The following is a 19964-nucleotide window of genomic DNA, read 5'->3' as shown; positions in this document are numbered from 1 at the left end:
AGTCCCCCGTTAGTCCTAGTTCTACAAGCAACTATTTATTTAATGCTTAAGTCTTATGTTGGGGTGTTCCTCATCACCTCAGTCATCTACAATATATTCTCTAGTAGATTTCTCAGGAAGAGCTCATGAGAACAATACTCCCTGAATACTCCCATGTTGATAACTATTGTGCCCTTTATACTTAAAAGTTAACTTTGTTGGGTATAAAATCCTTGGCTCACTCTTTCTTTCCTTATTTTAAGTACAGTTGACCCTTGGACAACACAAGGGTTAGGGGACCTGACCCTCCACACAGTGGAAAATTCAGGTATAACATATTTTGCGCTCCATATCCTCAGTTCCTCCATATCCACAGTACCACACCTGCAGATTCAACCAACCATGGATGGTGTAGTACTGTAGTATTTACTATTGAAAAACACATGTAAGTGAATCCACAGAGTTCAAACCCATGTTGTTCAAGAGTCAACTCTATGTTGTTTCATTTTTTTCCCCTCAATAAAGCATTGCGGTTGAGAAGTGATTAATGATAAACTTTTCCCAACAAAACACTGTTGTTGAGAAGTGATTCATGATAAACTTTTCTCCTTTGTAAGTCATGTGCACTTTCTCTTCTAGAAGTGCAAAGGGTTTTTTCCTTTTCTTGGTGTTAGTCATAGTGTCACCATTCTCAGGTATGCAGAGTGCTATTTCCATATTTAGCTTCATATTTTTTTTCAATTTTCAGAAAAGTTTTCTTGGTTTTTGTTTGTTTTTTTTTTCTCAGCCATGCCAAAAAATGTGGCATGTGGGATCTTAATTCCCTCATCAGGGATCAAACTCATGCCCCCTGCAGTGGAAGCACAGAGTCTTAACCACTGGAATGCCAGGGAAGTCCCTTGAATTAGTTTTTATAGTTCAATTGCCTTGCTTTGGTTTTCTTTGTGATCTCCTACCAACCATATGTCAAATATCCTTTGCCCACTTCAGTATTTGGCACTTTTTCCTGAACACTTTTTATCTCCTTCTCTCTTAATTTTTTTAACAATTTCCTGACATTCAGTTTCTGGTTCCACATGTAAGGAGCTTAGAAGTCACCACTCCATCCTAACAACAAGTAAAATTCTGAACAGACTGAAACACCAACAACTCTTCTTGGATCTATAAGAGAGGGGCAGAGACAAAAGGCCAACGTGTCTCTGCCTCCAAGACTGGAGAGACAGACAAGTGAATACAGGGAGTCATGGCTTACCAGAGCAGAAGTTCATAAATGGAAAACTCACAGGTGGCAACCTAGACTGTGGTAGGAAAACTGTAATTGACACAGTGATAGAGGCTCAATATGGACAAGCCTGAGACTTAAAAACTCCAGGGGAATCAGTCATTGGGGTCCCCTACAATATCATAAGATTTACCTCCAGAAACTCAACCAGGTTTCCATAGTAAATATCAGAGAAAAAGTCACTCATGTTTCCATGCGCCCAGCAAGGAAAAGGGATTTCGAAATATGCCAGGGTATTCTATTTCTCCTAACAAGACCTTCCCTTAGGGGAAACTAGTTAACCTTAGCCTAACCTGCTGGGATATTAACAGAGTCTAATTGACCTGGGGAAGGAAAATATCCAACTCCAGTCTTCCATGTGCAAGAATGGAAATATCTTATTCTAGTCAATTCTAGCCACCCTGTCCTACCTAAGGGGGTTGAAAAAACTAAGAAACTCTTGTGAAGTTCACAGTCCAGAGGCATAGTTTCACTAAAAGAATGAAACCTAATTACAGGACTATAGAATGTGTCCCCTCTCCCCATACCTCACAATGACATTACTAAAGGCCTATTTACAGCAAGTCATTTTACACAGTGCATTGTGTCTGTCTATCAAGAGAAAATTACAAGGGGACTTCCTTGGTGGCACAGTGGTTAAGAATATGCCTGCCAATGCAGGAGACACAGGTTTGATCCCTGGTCTGGGAAGATCGCACATGCCCAGAGCAACTAAGCAGTGTGCCACAACTTCTGAGACTGCATGCCATAATTACTGAAGCCCATGCACCTAAAGCCCATGCTCTGCAACAAGAGAAACCACTGCAAAGCAAAGCCCGCACTCTGCAACAAAGAGTAGGCCCGCTCGCCACAACTAGAGAAAGCCTGCATGCAGCAACAAAGACCCAACACAGCAAAAAAATAAAATAAATAAATTTATAAAAAAGAAAAAATTACAAGGCATACCAAAAGGTAAAAAACACCATCTGAAAACACAGATTAAGCAACAGAACAGAGATGTTGGCATTATCATATTGAGAATTTAAAGCAAGCATGATTAATATGGTAAGGACTCTAATGGGTAAAGCAGACAACATGCAAGAACAGATGGGCAATGTAAGCAGATAGATGAAAATCCTAAGAAAGAAACAAAAAGAAATCCTATAGATAAAAACAAAAACACTGTAACAGAAATGAAGAATATCTTTGATGGGCTTATTAGTAGACTGGACACAGCTGAGGAAAGCACATTCCATGAAGGAAGTAATTGATAAGCTGGACTTTGTTAAAACTGCAAATTTCTGCTCTGCAAAAGGCAATGCCAGAAGACTGAGAAGACAAGCCACAGACTGGGAGAAAATATTTGCAAAATAACTATCTGATAAAGGACTGTTCTCCAAAACATACAAAGAACTCTTAAACTCAACAATAAGAAAATGAGCAACCCAATTTTAAAAATGGGCCAGAAATCTTAACAGGCACTTCACTAAAGAAGATATACAGATGGCAAATAAGCACATGAAAAGATGCTCCACATCATACGTCATCAGGGAAATGCAAATTAAACAACAGTTAAATACCACCACACACCTATCAGAATGGCCCAAATCTGCAACACTGACAACACCAAATGCTGGTGAGGATGTAGAGCAATAGAAACTCTCATTCCTTGCCGGAGGCAATGTAAAATGCTACAGCCACTTTGGAAGACCACTGGACAGTTTCTTACCAGACTAAAGATACTTCTACCATACAATCCATCAATCACGCTCCTTAGTGTTTATCCAAATAAGCTGAAAACTTATGTCCACACAAAAACCTACACACAGATATTTACTGCAGCTTTATTCATGATAGCTCAACCATCTTGGAAGCAACCAAGACGTCCTTCAGCAGATGAATGGGTAAATAAAACTGTGGCACATCCAGACAATGGTAAATTATTCATCATTAAAAAGAAATGAGCTATCAAATCATGAAGACATGGAAGAACCTTAAATGCATATTACTAAGTGAAAGATGCCAATCTGAAAGGCTGCATCATGTATGGATTCCATCTATGACAGTCTATAAAAAGCAGAACTATGGAGACAGTAAAATGTTCAGTGGTTTCTGGGTGTTGGGGGTGGGAGGAGGTAGGGAGGCATAAATAGACAGTTGCACAGAATATTTGGGGGGGGGCGAAAATATCCCTTATACCATAACGATGGATACATGTCATTATACATTCTTAAAGCCCATAGAAAGCATGAGACCAAGCGTGACCCATAATGTAAACTTGGACTTCGGGGGATAATGATGTGTCAGTGTAGGCTCATCAATTGTGATGCACGTACCACTCTGGTGGGGGATATTGATAGTGCGGGAGGTTACATATGTGTGGGGGCAAAGGGCATTTGGGAATTCTCTGTACCTTCCCCTCAGTTTTGCTGTGAAGCTGAAACTGCACTAAAAGTCTTACTTAAAAAAAAATTTTTTTTAATTTTTCATCTTCATTTTATATTTCTCTTAAAAGCATTATCTGTCATGTTTATTCCCTTTTGGTCTTCCTAGTTTAGTCTTCATTTCTTAAATGATTTTTTTAATTTTATCTCTAAGTCTTTCCTGAGTTTCCACCTCATTTCTGAGTTTTCTACTAATGATTTTTGCTGTTCTTTCACGTCATATAGTTTTCTTAATGTCCTTCAGTTCACTTTGAAATTGTAAATTAATTTTGATCTGTTTTGTGAGAACATCTTTCCAGAATTCTTTCCTTGTCTGTAAGGATATTATTCTATTCCTAATTCTCTTTTTTTCTTATAATAACTTGGTATGGGACTTGATTCTTTTCTGTTGCGTATTTTTATGTGAAATTAGTTTTCCTAAACTATGAGAATGAAGCAGGTTACATTTTAAAAGGCTCCAACTTCACAGAGCTCCCTCTTCTGCTGTTTTTGTGAAGTGTTTAAAAAAAAAAAAAAGTATGACATCTGGCTTTCTGCGATTTCCTGGCCGCTCTTCCCTTCCTTTGAACTGGACCTTTCTCTTGTCCCTACCTGCTCAGTTTTGATCCCATTCCCAGCAATTGCTTCTCAGTGTAGGACCCTGCACAAGAAGGCAGTTCTGGCAGGTCAATTTTGAGAGTTCAGGGAGCCCGCCCCTTTCATCTCTTGTATTGCAAGCTCTCTGCAGTTACCAGGTGTTTGAGCAGGCAGAACGCCTTCACCTTCAGCTGCTGTCCTCAACTTGGCCCACTGAGTTTCCTAGCGAGTACCAGCTGGCTAGCTAGGATTCTCCTGTTCTCCGGTCCAGTCAAAAGCTACACTGTTGCTTCTTTTTGTTTCCCACACAGATGTGCTCATCATGTGAGTCCTGCGGTTCTTGTATTTTGTCCCCAACTGCTTGCACTTTGGGGTTTGTGGTATCTTGTTACCTGGTTTTGTTGTAAACGTCATCTATGAATTTTTTACTCACTTATCTAATTGCTCTCTACGTTCTTACACGGGATTCTGTGAGCAGTGTGCCCCTGCCATCATCACCACCATCTTCCCAGGATCATCACCATCTTTTAATTCAGGCTAATTTTTGCTTTGTACTTCCTCTTGATTCCTTCCTTCAGCCTGTCACAGGAAGAACTTGGCCTCAGTTTGTAGAGTCCCTGTATTTAGAGTGTGTGTGTGTTGGGGGGGGGGAGGGTGGCGGGGGGGTGTTGAGGTGAGATGTATGGGGACAGGGTCATGAGTGAGTAGATTTGCTAATTGGGGGCAGATTTGCAAAAAGTTAAAGACATGGTCCCTGCCCTTAGGCCTTTATAACCTAAGAAAGCAGCACACATCTGCTTAGTGAAGCGGAAGTACAGGTAGCTGTACGTTTGCTTCATAAGAGCTGTTCAATCACAGCTCTTATTAGTTTGCCTTGCCAACTGGGGTAAGGCAACTTCTCGGGACTTCAGTTCCTCCCTTTGTAAAACACAGAGCATATCACTGCCCTGTCCAATTGTGTAGGTTGTGGGGAAGAAATGAAATAACGGAAGCATACACAATCTGGCCACCGGTGGCCTGAGTCCTGGCGGGGGGGGGAGATGCAGCTCTGTGTCGTTCTTCATCTTTGTCTCTGCCACTCAATGCCTCAGACAGTGCCTGAGACCTTCTGAGCACTCAGTGTTTGCACCTTGAAAAAAACTACTAACAGCCCTATTATGTGATCATTAACTTAAAGAGCTCCTTGGCCTCATCAATGATGACAAGAGTTAATCAGCCCATGTTTGGGGCTGGAGAGGCTAGCCTTAAAAAAGACCCTTCACATCGAAGAAATGGCCTTCACTCCAAAAGTCAACCATCAGAAGACAGGGAAGAGCTGAGTTTTTAAAATGCATGTTTTATTATTCAGCCTTCAGCAGAAATGTCACCTTTCTAAAGCAAGCTGTTATCATGCGCTCACCGTGCCAAACAGGCGCCTCTGAGGAGCAGGATTTTATCTCAACATTTTTAGTGATTTGTGTTTCTCTTTCAAGGAGCTCCATGCCTTAAGGCACCTGCAACACGAACAGCACAAGAAGGTAAGGTTACAGGAGGAGCAGACTCCAACAACATGAAACAGGGATTTTTGCAAAACAGGTCCAGGATCAGCATCAAAGCTCTCGTCTGCCGTCACCCTGCCCAATAATTCGTGTCCTCTCAGTGCAGCTCATTGTTTTCTGGTGGGCTCCTTAGTTGAGACCATATTCTCAAAGAAACTCCGTTTTGTGACAGGGCCCCCATTAGCAGGCTCAGCCACATGACAGGCCTAGAAGCAGCCAGCACAACTGCCGGCAACGCTTGCCAATAAGCCAGATGCTGCCACATATTGGCATCTGGGTCCTGGAATCGCAACCATGTTCTCAGTCTGGCTAGGGATTCTGACCCCAGCTACGGAAGGAGACAAAGGAAGGAAAGAAAGAGACGGAGCAAGGGGAGGGAGGGCAGGCTGTGGAAGAGTCTCTTGGTAATTTCCCTACCATGGATTTAGAGCTTCCACAACAAAAGACTCGTTGGAAAGCTGCTACCAGCGCTGCCATGGGCAGGAGAGGTAGAGATGGGGAGCATTCTAAACCCAGCGAGCTACTTTGGCACCTGGGGAGTGGGGGTGGCTGATTCAAAAGGAGACAGCTGCAGCAGGCAGCCCCCGCTCTCCCTCACTCCATGATAGCCCACAGCGGAGATGAGCCACTGGAGAGCGCTTCCGTCTGCGGCAGAGGGACGGAGAGTGGCCACGTCAGGATGGCTGCCGCTTTCTGCTTTCTGAGAGCCAAGGCTGACCAGCGCCAGAAAGGCCAACGAAATGGCCAGGGCGAGATCCAGACTGGCAATCTTCAGGGGATCCTTCTGATCAAGAAAGGTGTGATTGGGGCTGTTTTGATCACAGGATCAGGGTGCAGGCAAAAAAGAAGCCCTTTGCCTTGAAGTGGGTTTTTTGGGGTTTTTTTAATATTTCTTTTTTGGGGCCTGGGAGAAAAAAAATTCTTTTGTATTTATTTGTTTATTTGCTACATTGGGTCTTCGTTGCTGCACACGGGCTTTCTCTAGTTGCGGAGAGCGGGGGCTGCTCTTGGTTGCAGTGCGTGGGCTTATTGCGGTGGCTTCTCTTATTGCGGTGGCTTCTCTTATTGCGGAGCTCAGGCTCTAGGTGCAGGGGCTTCAGTAGCTGCGATGCATAGGCTCAGTAGTTGTGGCAAGGCATGTGGGATCTTCCTGGGGCAGGGCTTGTGCCCGTGTCCCCTGCATTGGCAGGTGGGTTCTTCACCACTGTGCCATCAGGGAAGTCCCTGAAGTGGCTTTTGATGAAGGTAATACCAGCCTGAGTGAAGCTTTGGGTCCTGCTGGAGTCATACTAGGTGGAGGTATGACCTGGAGGCTGGGCTGAATGAGGAAAGTTTAGGGTTTGAAGTGAGAGGTGAGAGAATAAAAAGGCAGCAGTTCTTCTTTCTCAAAATACCAAATCCCACCCAGCACCCCTTTCACCCACATCATGCTTGTCAAGAGTTGCTCAGGGCCTTACACTTGAAAGACAGGCTATAGGAGCAAACAAATGAGAGACCGACAACATTATCTATCTTCTCCAGCCTCTGCAGTCAGAAGGTGGGGGAAACAGCCCCAAAGAACCTTTACCAGCAGGAGGGCTGCTTCTCTTAGGGGCACACTGGCTTTTTTCTGTTCACCAGATACTGTACGCCCTAACCAGAATCACCAGGGTGTGCATCTGCTCATAATCAGTGGGGAAGAGGGAGTGTTCGTAGGAAACTCTACCAGTGAAAACAGTTGTGCAAAGCATGTCCTATTCGTGGTGGCTTAAGCAATAGTGCCATTTTTTTTAAAAGGACAGCACATTACTATTGAGGCTGAGTCCGGGCATAGCAAGAACATAGAGACACATGAAGCAACTGCTGACATTGAAATCCCCCATCCAGTGAAAACCCAAAATTATCTAAACATTTTGCAGATGCTCATGAGAGGTCAATACAGATTTGGTCAAAATTTATGAATCATCTCATCGAATAATCTTGATACCTCATAAACAAAAGAGCCTTAATTTAAAGTGAAAAATAGGAAAATAGTGGATCACCCACATTCCCCTCACTACACCCCCCCAACACACACACAGCCTTCAGGGAACAGCTAATACATTTCACTTTACTCCTATGAAGCTTGGTGCCCATTTTCAAAAGGCAAAACCAAGTCTACTGAGAAAGCATCCCCAGCTGAGTCCCTCGGTTCTGAAGAGAACACTGAGCAACTCTGCTACCCTTTAGAATTTGATGACAATATTCTGGTGTCTTTCTCAAACTTGGTTTAGATCCTCTACATTCAGATTTTGAACAATGCAGGGACTAAATACTAAGTTTCCACTGTGGCTCTGCTTAAGGACGAGCAAACAGACCAACAACACACAACAAGTAATCAAAAGAACTGTAATTAGGACTTCCTAGGTGGCGCAGTGGTGAGGAATCCACCTGCCAATGCAGGGGACACGGGTTCGAGCCCTGCCCTGGGAAGATCCCACATGCCACGGAGCAACTAAGCACGTGCGCCACAACTATTGAGCCTGTGCTCTAGAGCCCGTGAGCCGCAACTACTGAGCCCATGTGCCGCAACTATTGAAGCCCACGCACCTAGGGCCTGTGCTCCACAACAAGAGAAGCCACTGCAATGAGGAGCCCACACACCACAATGAAGAGTAGCCCCCTCTCGCAGCAACTAGAGAAAGCCCGTGTGCAGCAACGAAGACGCAACGCAGCCAATAAATAAAATAAATTTTTTTAAAAAGTGAAAAAAAGAACCATAATTAGAATGTTTATTCTATTTCTAAATGGATGAGTCATTTGAACCTAGGTCACTATGACGGAAGTGGCTGAGTCTCTCTGGGGGAACGGAATCACTCCTCACCATGTACTCCTCCTTTTGCCCCGTCCTCTGATGTTGTCTTTATCCAATTGGCTACTCCCCTTGCCTTTTCCCTTCCTCCTTCTCGTCCTCATCTGTCTTCTCCTGTCATGTGTTCCCATTGATGCAAAAACTCCTTGGGCCAGCCTCCTGGGAAATATGCTAAGTGTTGGAAAATGTCTTCAAACTCGAAACGCACACCACAAGGAAGGATACTTATGTGCATACAAGGCAGAGGCAATACACTGCCGTTAACTAAGCCACTGGTTCTCAGACTCGATCACCCATCAGAACCACCTAGAAGGGCTTGCCAAAGCAGACTGCTGTGCCAGCCCCCAGAGTCCTGATTCAGGAGATTTGGGATAGGGTTCGAAAATATGCATTTCTAACAAGTTTCCAGGTGATTCTAATGTTGATGATCTGGGGACCCCTTTTTTTCATTTCCCTAAAGCTTTTATATGGGAGTAATTTCAAACTTAAACTCACAAGAAGAGTAAAAACCATTCTATTTCCTTGACCCAGATTGGGATCATTTTTTTTTTTGAGGACCACTAAGCTAAGCTAAAGGTATGTCAGAGGAGAGAGCAATCACCTGACAGGACGTAATGCCTTCTAAGGGCAAGAGAAGAACGCTATCCAAATAGAAAACAAACCAACGATTTAAAAGGTGGGAAGAAGTGTCATGAAATGATGAAAGAAAGTGAGATGGGACCCAGGGGTTTTAAGCTCAGAATAGTAAACATCATTATCAACCAGCGGGGGAAAGGGGAAGAAACTCTCCCAGTTTGCCTCTCTGGTGATTCCTTGGGGGTGATTTTACAAAAAACAAATCCGTATCTCCTAGTATAAACTGGCTTCAAGAAAAAAGGAAAGCAATTATTTGATAGGGAAACTCTACTCTACACCTGAGAGACATGGATGAGAGAATGGTCATGTATCCCTCTTTTGCATTCTACTGCCTGAACTCAGGACTTTATCTCTTGCCTGAATTTCTGCAGTAACTCCTAACTGATCTGCCTCTTACCGCTTTCTTTCCAATTTATTCTCCATTCTAACCCTAAAGTTATCTTTTTAACAGCAGGCTGCAATAATGGCATCTCTCTAAAGTCCCCTACAACTTAGAGAACGAAGTCCAAATGTCTCCACGTGGCATTTAATCTGGCCTCATCCCGCCTTTCAAATTCACATGCCTACATGCCAGCCCAACCAGAATATGCACAGCTTTACATTTTTCCAGCTCCATGCCTTTGTATACAACTGTTTTTTGTTCCCCTAGAAATTTTCCTTCTTCCCAAACAAAATCTTGAAAAAAGAAAAGTCCTTATGTTTAAAAATACTATTCAAAGGTCAAGGTTCTGTTCCAATACAGGAAGCCTTCCTGCAGTTCATCAGATCTCTCCTTTGTAAGCTCACCATACTCTATTTGTACCATATAATGCTTACAACATTCTGCCCTACTTATTATTTATGCTTTATTTCCCCTGAGTTGTATAAGATCCTTGAAGACAGGTACCATGTCTTTTGTTCAATGACCAGAGAAACCCATAGGAGGCAGGGTGGGTAGATGAAGAGGAGATGAAGAGAGGAAGACGCAGAAGAATGAGAAAAGGGTAGGAGAGCACAGGGAGTGGACATGTTCAGTTTTATAGTTTTCTTAGGCATTTAGGATGTTTTTGCTGAAGACAGACCCTTCAAATATCTAACACATTTTCTTTCCAGAACCACCCAGACTGAACAGTTGCACAGATTTTTTGTTTTGCCAACACTACACCTCCTTTTCTTCTTATTTTCTACGTCACTATCAAGTCAATTTTATGTTTGTCTCCCATATGATAAGGGCAACATCACACTGCAGTCATTATTTTGGTGCTGAAACTGGCTCAAATCCCTTTACATCTGTCAAATCCCCTGTGACATCTGCCTCCTTGGGTGGGGTTGGTCAAACTCCTGCCTTATGGATTAGCTTCAGGAGGAATTCAATCAACATTCCCAGAAGAGTTATCTTCCTGATATGAACATTTTTTGAGATTTACAAAAGCAGGATGCCAGCATCTCTAAGGGTGACTAAAAGCTGATTCACTTGCCGTTCTTCCTTATCCCATTCAATAAGAGGTGTACCTGCCCAAAGTAGCTCTTCATAGACACTCATGGCCCCTTCCTTTACTGCCAGACACACCAGCTGTCTTCTGCAAGAAAGCAGAGCTAGAACCGATTCTGGATAAGCGTGCCACTAAATCCTTTCCAAAAAGTTAGTTAAGCATCTTTTTTCCTGGGATAGGAGGAATAGTTTCAGTTTCTGTCTAACAAAGAACAAAGAATAGCCTTTAAATCTAGTTCAAAAAAACACACTCTCTATTGCTCCAGGTACCTGGCCCAACATGCCTGATGAGTGTCCTGCTTCACTTTCCTAGAGTAACACTCAAGTCACTTTCTTACACCTCCACAAATCATCTCTGCTGCTATTTCTCCCTGAGATAGATCCCTGGATCAAGGGAAGAAGTCATGTGATAGGGACAAAAAATGCAATGCTATGCCATCTGACTACCTATCACCACTATTTGTAAATCTTCCTAAAAAAGGAAGCTTGTTCTCCAGTTTCCTATTTACTGTCCTTGAGAGAGTAAGTGATGCCAAATCTCAAAAACCTGTAGAGCTCTGCTTCCCATTTCCCTACTGCTACTATGTTTACAACTTTTCTTAGAAATAGTTGACTTCACAGCTTTTGCTATTTAGTAACCCTTCAACATGAGGACTTAATATGATATCCTTAAAATGAGCTGAGTAGACATCAAATACTCAAAAGTCCAAATTACCTAGACTGGTAGAGGTTAATGTTCTGCATTAAACAGGAACAGAAAGTACCAATTTTGTACTCTGATTATGCCTGCCCAAAAAGTGAGTCAAATAAACACATAATATATGATAGATGAGGGCAATGGGGGTAGGAAACCTACCACAGCTGTTGAGAAAGGTCCAAGAAATGAGCAAATGTAGGTGTGCCCTAACCTCCTTTCACCTCCGTGTACTTCTATCTGGACCTTCAATCTCCTTTTCCAGCACTGAGCTGAAAAATAGCCTTTTAATGTTTCAATCTATTTTTAATTTTTATAGCCACATAACCACTAAGGGCTATGCTACTGAGTGGGTAAATGGCAGTAACCCAAGTACCTGGGATTACTAAAAAAACAATTATAAGAAACCAGTTAAGAACCAATTTAAGATTTTCATTAACCTTGTATTTTTACAATGTTGGTTTATCAAATTAGTTCACTCTGAAAAAGAGAAAGGCCATCATATACTTGTGAATTATAGAACTCAAATACCTTTTCATTCTATAGGTGAGGGAACAAGTCTAGAATATTGTTATTTGATTAAAGTTAAAAGAAAAGCCTAGTTAGTTACAGAAATAGGACCAGATACCACTCTAAGACTTTCTATTATATTCCACAGCCCTGAGAGAAAGAACTTGATATACCAGGCTTCATTACCCAGAGCATTTAGATACACCAAAGGTTAAGTCAACTACTCTAAGAAGAAAGATGACCCATCTTATGCTTTAGCCTTTGCTCTAAAGTAATCCCTAAGTGAGTCCACTAAAGATGCTAGAAAGGGCCCCCTGAGAGGCAAAGAACCTTTCAGTGCTAAAGTCAGATTTCTTTCTATTTAAAGTCATAAATTATGAGCAAGTGAATTCAACTAAGGCATACTATGTGTAGAGTCCTAATATAGTGTTACTGGTCATAGCATGAGTATTATTTATAGATTTTATATTCTTCATTAAACACATTATAGAAAAGTCAAACTCAATCTTGGTTCACAATGACTCTGAAATAAGATAGAGTAGGGAAAGCCTGAGGGTCAAAACACAACAGGAAATATAGCTGTTCAAAAGGTTTAAAAGGCAGGTTTAAATATGTTAACAAGAGGTCAATTATTACAATAAGTAAGTTGAAAAGATGTATGTCCCAAAAAAGTGTTACTCATATCATAGTTAAAACAAATTGTTAAAATCGTGGCATTCTTTTTCACTCTTAGGGAACTTAACTTACCCTTCTGTGAAATAGAAATGGTAGATTTTCATGTCATATTGCCACCTTGGCATAGGTGGCATTATGCCAAGTTACTGGCAACCTATTGGAAAAGCTCTCTTATAAAGAACATAGTAAAATAACAGTGAATGACTGGTAATTTCATATAAAAATATAAAATCAAATGAGAGCAAGGACGCAAACAGGTATTTGTACATCAGTGTTCTTAAGGACATTGTTTACAACAGCCAAAAGGTAGAAATACCCAAATGTCCATTGACAGATGAATGGCTAAACAAAATGTGATATATACATACAATGCAATATTATTCAGCCTTAAAAAGGAATGAAATTCTGATATATGCTACAGCATGGATGAACCTTGAAAACATTATACCAAGTAAAACAAGCCAGACGTAAAAGAACAGATATTATATGATTCCACTTCTGTGAGAGACCTAGAAGAGCCAAATTCATACGGAAGGTAGAATAGTGGCTACTAGGGGCTGGGGGAGGAGGAATGGGAAGTTATTGTTTAATGGGTAAAGAGTTTGGGATAATTAAAAAGTTCTGGAATTCATAGTGGTAATGGTTGGGAAAAAATGTGAATATACTTAATGTCACCAAATTATATACTTAAAAGTGGTTAAAATGGTAAATTTTATGCTATGTAAATTTTACTATAATAAAAAAAAATCTAATGAGAAAAAAATGAGTTTAAAAAATCAAATGAGAAATACTAAGTGGTAAGTTCTCTGATTTTGATTTTTCTAGTATACATCATCAAGTAAAAACAGACTTGAGTCCATCACCCCAAAGCTATTTATTCTGTTTATTACTAATATAATTCATGTCCACCATGATTATGAATGATGTATTTACATTAAGCACAAGTTCCAAACACGGGGGGGCGGGGGGGGGGGAGACAGAAACTGAAGCAATGGAATTGTGTCAACACACTAACACAGCAACCACCTGTTAACACTGTCCTTTGAATCCAAGGGACCAAAATCATGTGGTAGGGCTGGGAGCTTCACCTTAGCTGTGAAGTCCTACTTTCATGTCATAGGGCACTTCTGGAAGGAAGCTCTGTAATGGCCAGCTCTAACTACTTGCAGATTTCCTACTAGTCCTACACAGGAAGTCAGTCTTGTGTCTCACCTGCATGAGTTCCTGTTATGAGGCCAGGGGGCCAGTGAGTTGAAATCCAGTTCCAGGGAGTGATGTCATCTTGATTGAGCTATGATCCTGGTGACCTGCTCCCCATCCCGGTGTTGTTGCAGCTCTTCAGCTGGGGTTCAGGTTATAAGGGGACCAAAAAGGAAAATGGGGGAGTAGGATAATAGAAAAAGGAAAAATGCTTGCACATTTCCTTTGTCTCACTAAAGCATTTTCTGCTTCCATTTAAATTGATGGGTGGACCTGGCTGATGGCAGCTGGAAGCTGTGCAGATGCTCTTGAAGTAGTGATAGGCTCTCACACAGATCTCAATTCTTTGTACAAAAATACAAAGAATTAAAACTTACAGAAAACTTTCATTATGTTAGTGGCTCCTAACCTGGAAATGGTGACAATTCTTTCTTCTTTGGATAAAGTTTAAAAAATAGACATTAACTTAAAAACTTTGTAAATTGTTGTAAACAATGCAGGACTATAGGAGCTATCTTAGCAACAGAAAGAAATAACAAATACAAATGTTTGGAGATGTATAAATACTCATGCTCTTTCTACACAATGTCACGGGAGGTCAAGTCTGGAAATCCTATCAATACATAATAAAACAGGATTGCCATTCAATCCCATTTAGATGAGATCCTTTGGTTCTTAGGATACTAAGCCAAAAAACTAAAATGAAGTCAAGCGTAAGAAGCAACAGAAATTGCTAACATTCCAAAATGAAAGGAAGAGAGGCCTTTGAAAAAATCTTTAGTTAAATGAGAAAGAGATTTAAATTTTTACCACGTTTATTTTACATCATGATTCTTTAGTTCTTATTAAGTTGATACAATTTGGGGAAATAAATACTCCCTTCCCTTTTTTGCTGTTTATATATTAATAGGGGTAGGAAGAACAGAATATAAGAGAACTGGCAGCGGGTATAGAACATGGAAAGATAAAAATGAAGAGAGAGGCAAGAGTGAGTGCTCACATGCACTCTTCTGTTAGCAGCATCAACCAACAAAGTACAAAGCTGACAACATGAAATGTTTTATTCTCATGTGGACTTTTTGGAAAGAATGAATATGGGAACATATTCGACATACATTAATTATATAGCATCCTATCAGACATGATGTATACATTCTTTTTTTCTCACTTTTTAAGCTCCACAGATGACATTATTCATGAAGCACTTTTAGTATATATTATTCAGCAAATATTAATTTGATCATATTAAACCAGTCTTGGTTAGCGGAGCGCACTATCAGCTGCCATGGAAAGGTCCTCCTTTCAAGCAACACTTCATTCTCCACTTGGAGTTTCATATCAGAGGAAGTTCTTGAAGGGCATTCCTCTTTTAGTTGGGTTTACAACTCATCTGCAACACTAAATGCAGATAAAATAAAGATCACACCTGTTTGAAGGTTTGTAGATAACAGCCCCTTGCAAATGTAGCCAATATCTTGTCCAGACAGTAACTGTAAAGGAATTGTCCTCTCTCAGGCTTTTTCTTTCTCCATTTCCTCTAAAGATCTTCATCCCAGTGCTTGGTGCCCCATAACTGAGTGTGAGGCAGAGCTGCCTCTGTACTGCAGATGCCTGTCACAGAGAAGATCAGAATGTGTGCAGAGAACCTGGCATTATGCTCATCTCATCAATTCTGCCCAATCCACAGGGGTAAAAAATGGGTGAGACTTGATGTCTTCAACACCAGCAACTCCAGCACCAAGACGCTCCACAGGGTTGAACTGTAAGAGCTAAAAAGGAAGGTAATGTGAGTAATGGGAATCCAACTAAAGAATTAAAGGAAAATAAAAATATATGAAAGGAAAGAACTTCTAAATTCAACCCCAGTAACAAATGGACTTGATTGACAGCCAACTGACTATATTTCTTGAAAGGGAATTATGCCACTCTAGCTGTGGGGTGATGGGCAATATATCTGAGTTTACGACTTTTCAACTGATTTGAAATATGACCTTGAGTAACTCACTGTTTCTCATCCTCATATTGTACAACAGGATAGTTGTACCTATCAATTTCCTACTCCAAAAGCATAATCATAACATTAATTAGATATTGCAACAAATTCTGAGAGATCCAGGATCTCCTTTCATGATTAGAAAGTTTGGGAGGCACAATAAGTCTTTCAACCCCTAGTCAATTACATATGCACTGGGTCTAAACTTTACCTAAGGTCTGAATAAGCCAATTCATATCCAAAATTGCTTTCTTTGAAATAGCTGACTCATATGGAACACTGTGACCAAATGAGTAAAAAGTGTTTCGACTTCTTCACTAATACTAACCCGGTATAAAATAAGTTAATGTTATATGCAACAGGATTGTTAAGTGTGGGAAAATAAAAGTAGTCATATACAATTATAGACAACCCTGGGTATACTGAAAGAATGTGTCTTAAGACATTCATGCATCCTCAAATTTTTGTTTAACAGTTTTACTGAAGGATAATTCATATAGCATAAAATTTATCTCTTGTAAGTGTACAACTTACTGATTCATAGTAAATTTAAAGAGTTGTGAAACTATCACCACAATCCAGTTTTAGAACACTGCGATCACCTTAAAACGTTTTCTCATGCTGTTTGCAGTTAATCCACATTTCCATCCCCAGCCCTAGGCAACCACTGATTTGCTTTCTATGTCTTTAAACTTGCCCTTTCCAGATATCTCATATAAATGAAATCATAAAAATACACTGTCTTTTGCAGCTGCCTTCTTTCATTTAGCATAATGCTTTTGAGATTCATCCATGTAGTAGCAGGTATCAACAGTCTGTTCCTTTTTATTTCTGAATAGCACTCCACTATTTGCATATAACACATTTTGTTAATATATTCACCAGTTAACGGACATATGGACTTTCCAGGTTGCGGCTATAATTAATAGTATTGCTATTAACATTCACATATATGACTTCCTGCAGACACATACTTTCATTTCTCTTAAGGACATTCCTAAGAGTGGGACTGCTAGATCATGTGTTAAGTTTATGTTTAGCTTTTTAAGAAGCTACCAAACTTTTCTAAAGTATCTGCACCATTTTACATTTCCACCATCAATGTATGAGAGTTCTAGATTCTCTACACTCTTATCAACACTTGATACTGTCTGTCTTTTTTATTACAGCCCTTCTAGTGGGTATTAGTGGTATCTTATTATGGTCTTAATTTATATTCCCTAATGACTAATGAAGGTGAGCATCTTTTCATATCCTTCTTAGCCATTAATATAGCTTCCTTGGTGAATCTTTGCCCATTTTTATACGGAGCTGTCTGCTTACTGAGTTGTTCTTTATACATTCTGAAAACAAATCTTTTATCAGTTACATAATGTGCATATAACTTCTCCCAGTCTGTGGCTTGTCTTTCATTTTTTTACTGGTATCTTTTAAAGTACAAAAGTTTGTAATTTTAATGAAGTTCACTTTATCATTTTTTTCTTTTTTCTTTTTCTTTTATGGATCCTGTTTTGGTGTCATATCTAGTAATTCTTTTCCTAACCCAAGGTCATGTAATTTTCTCCTACTTTTTTTCCTACAATTTTATAGTTTTAGCTCCCACATATAGGTCTATGAGCTACTTTGACTTAATTTTTGCATATCATATGAATGAAGGGTCTTAGTTCATTTTGGTTTTAGCATGTGAATATTTGATTTTCCCAGCACCATTTGTTGAAAAGACTATTTTTTCATCATCAAATTATCTTGGCACCTTTATTAAAAATCAATTGACCATAAATGTAACAGTTTATTTCTGAACTCTCAATTCTATTCCACTGATCTATATGTCTATCTTTGCTCTAATATCATGGTAATTAAGTAGTGACTGTGGCTTTATATTGACTGTAGAAATTGGGAGTATAAGTACTCCTTTGTTCTCTTTCAAAATTGTTTTGGATACTCTAGGTTCCCTTGTCTTTTCACCTTTATTTTGAAGTCAGCTAAAGGTTTCCCAATTTTGCTGACCTTTTCAAAGAACCAACTTGTGATTTAATTTTTGTCTTAATTTTCTCTTCTATCCAATGAAGATTTTCTTTTTCATTGATTTCTTTCTTTCTTCTGCTTGCTTTGGATTTGTTTTGCCTTTTACAGTTTCTTTTTTCTAGTTTCCTCAGTTACAAGGTGAGATTTTTATTTGTGACCACTGTTTTCTGTCTAAGGCCATAAATTTTCCTCAAGAACTGATGTAGCTGCATCCTATAAATTTTGATATATTGTGTGTTTGCTTTCATTCCATAAGAAACATTTTCTGGCTTCTCTTGGGATTTCTTCCTTGACTCAGGTCATTCAGAACTGTGTTGTTTAATTTCCTAATATCTGGTATGATGGATTCACCAGATCTCTTTCTATTCATGATTTTGAATAAAAAACTGTCATGGTCAGAGGACGCTGTATGATTACAATCCTTTTAAATACTGAAACTTGTTTTATGGCATAGCAAAGAATCTATCATGGAGAATGTTCCATGTGCATGTGGTAAGAATGTATTCTGCAATCATTATTCTATATATGTCAGAGTTGTTTGATAATGTTGTTCAAGTCTTCTCTATATCTTTGCTGATTTTCTATTAATTATCAAGAATGGGGTATTGAAGGCTCCATTTATTATTACTGGATTATCAATTTTTTCCTTCAATTCAATCAGACTTTGCTTTCATATGTTTTGAAGCTGTTATTAGAGCATACACATTTGTAAGTGTTATATCTTTCTATGCATTAATCCTCTCATCATTAAAGAACATCTTAGTCCCTGGTAATTCTCTTGTCTTCACATCTATTTTCTCTGATATTTAATAAAACCACCTCACCTCTCTTATAGTCACTGTTTGCATGGTTTATCTTTTCCCACCCTTTTTCTTTCAACCTATTTGTTTTTTTAACTTGTGTGTCTCTTGTACACAGATAGTTGGATCTCTTTTTAATCCAGTTAACAACCTTTGCCTTTTGTTTGGCATGTTTAGACATTCACAATGAATGTAATTATTGACATGGTGGGTTTACATTTGCTAATTTGCTACTTGTTTTCTATGTCTACTGTCTTTTTTATTTCCCTTTGCTGCCTTCTTTTGTGTCAAATACTTTTCACTGCACAATTTCAGTTCCTCTATTAATTTTCCTTTACTATTTTTTTAGTGGTTGCTGTCAAGATTATAATATGCTTCTTAATTTATCACAATCTATTTCAGATTAATACTAACAATTCCAGTGAAATGTAGAAATTTTGCTCCACTATAGTTTCATTCCTTCTCTCCTCCTTTGTCTTTTACTGTCATAAAATACTACATATTACACCTACATATATTATAAACCTACCAGCACAATGTTGTAAGTATTGCTTTGTACAATCTTATGTCTTTTAAAAGAAGTTGAGCTGAGAAATGAGAAAAAACATATTTAGTCTTTTCTATTAACTCATATTTATCATTCCAGCACTCTTCATTTCTTCCTATGAATTCAAGTCGCTATCTGGTAACTTTCAGCCTAAGGACTTCCGATATTATTTCTTGTAAGACAGGAATGCTAGCAACTAATTCTCTGTCTTCACTTGGAAATTTCTTTATTTCATTTTCATTTTTGAAGGGTAATTTTGCTGGATACAGAATTCTTGGCTGACAGTTACTTCCTTTCAGCACTTTAAATATGTCATTCCACTGTCTTCTGTCTTTCACTGTTTTTGATGAGAAGTCAGACATCAATGTTTCCTTGGATACAATGAATTGTTTTCCTTTGGCTCCTTTGAAAATTTTCCTCTTTGTTTTTGTCTTTCAACAATTGGACTACAATATCTCTATGTGGATGTCTTTGTATTCTCTCACATAAGGTCCACTAAGCTTCCTGGATACATCTCAATGTTGTTCATCAAATTTGGGAAGTTTTCAGCCATTGCTTCTTAAACATTTTTTGCTGCCCCTTTCCCTAAGTCCTCTCTTTTTTGGAATACCCATTATACGTATATTGGTACATTTAGTATTATCTTACAAGTCTCTGTATCCATGTTCATTTTTCTTCAAATTTTTTTATCTGTTTTTCAGGTTGGATAATTTACTATCATTTTGTCTTTAAGTTCTTTGCTTTTTCCTTGATCTGTCTCAAATTTGCTGTTGCAATGCTCCAGT

General features: G+C 39.4%; 1 protein-coding gene across 11 annotated transcripts in view; it reads right to left on the bottom strand.

Moving 5' to 3' along the window:
- Positions 1 to 14614: 14614 nt before the first annotated feature.
- RPS6KC1 (ribosomal protein S6 kinase C1) overlaps positions 14615 to 19964 on the bottom strand; it is a 193621-nt gene continuing 188271 nt past the window's right edge. For all 11 annotated transcript variants that reach the window (XM_057725866.1, XM_057725869.1, XM_057725871.1 and 8 more), the window contains one exon: positions 14615 to 15583. In XM_057725866.1, coding sequence (XP_057581849.1) covers positions 15473 to 15583 — 111 coding nt within the window. In that variant the 3' untranslated portion in view covers positions 14615 to 15472. The remainder of the gene's footprint in view (positions 15584 to 19964) is intronic.

Source organism: Hippopotamus amphibius, chromosome 3 (assembly GCF_030028045.1).
Source record: "Hippopotamus amphibius kiboko isolate mHipAmp2 chromosome 3, mHipAmp2.hap2, whole genome shotgun sequence".
NCBI classification, from domain to species: domain Eukaryota; kingdom Metazoa; phylum Chordata; class Mammalia; order Artiodactyla; family Hippopotamidae; genus Hippopotamus; species Hippopotamus amphibius.
The sequence above is the reverse complement of the archived record's forward strand: the minus strand, read 5'-3'. Positions and strand labels throughout refer to the sequence as shown.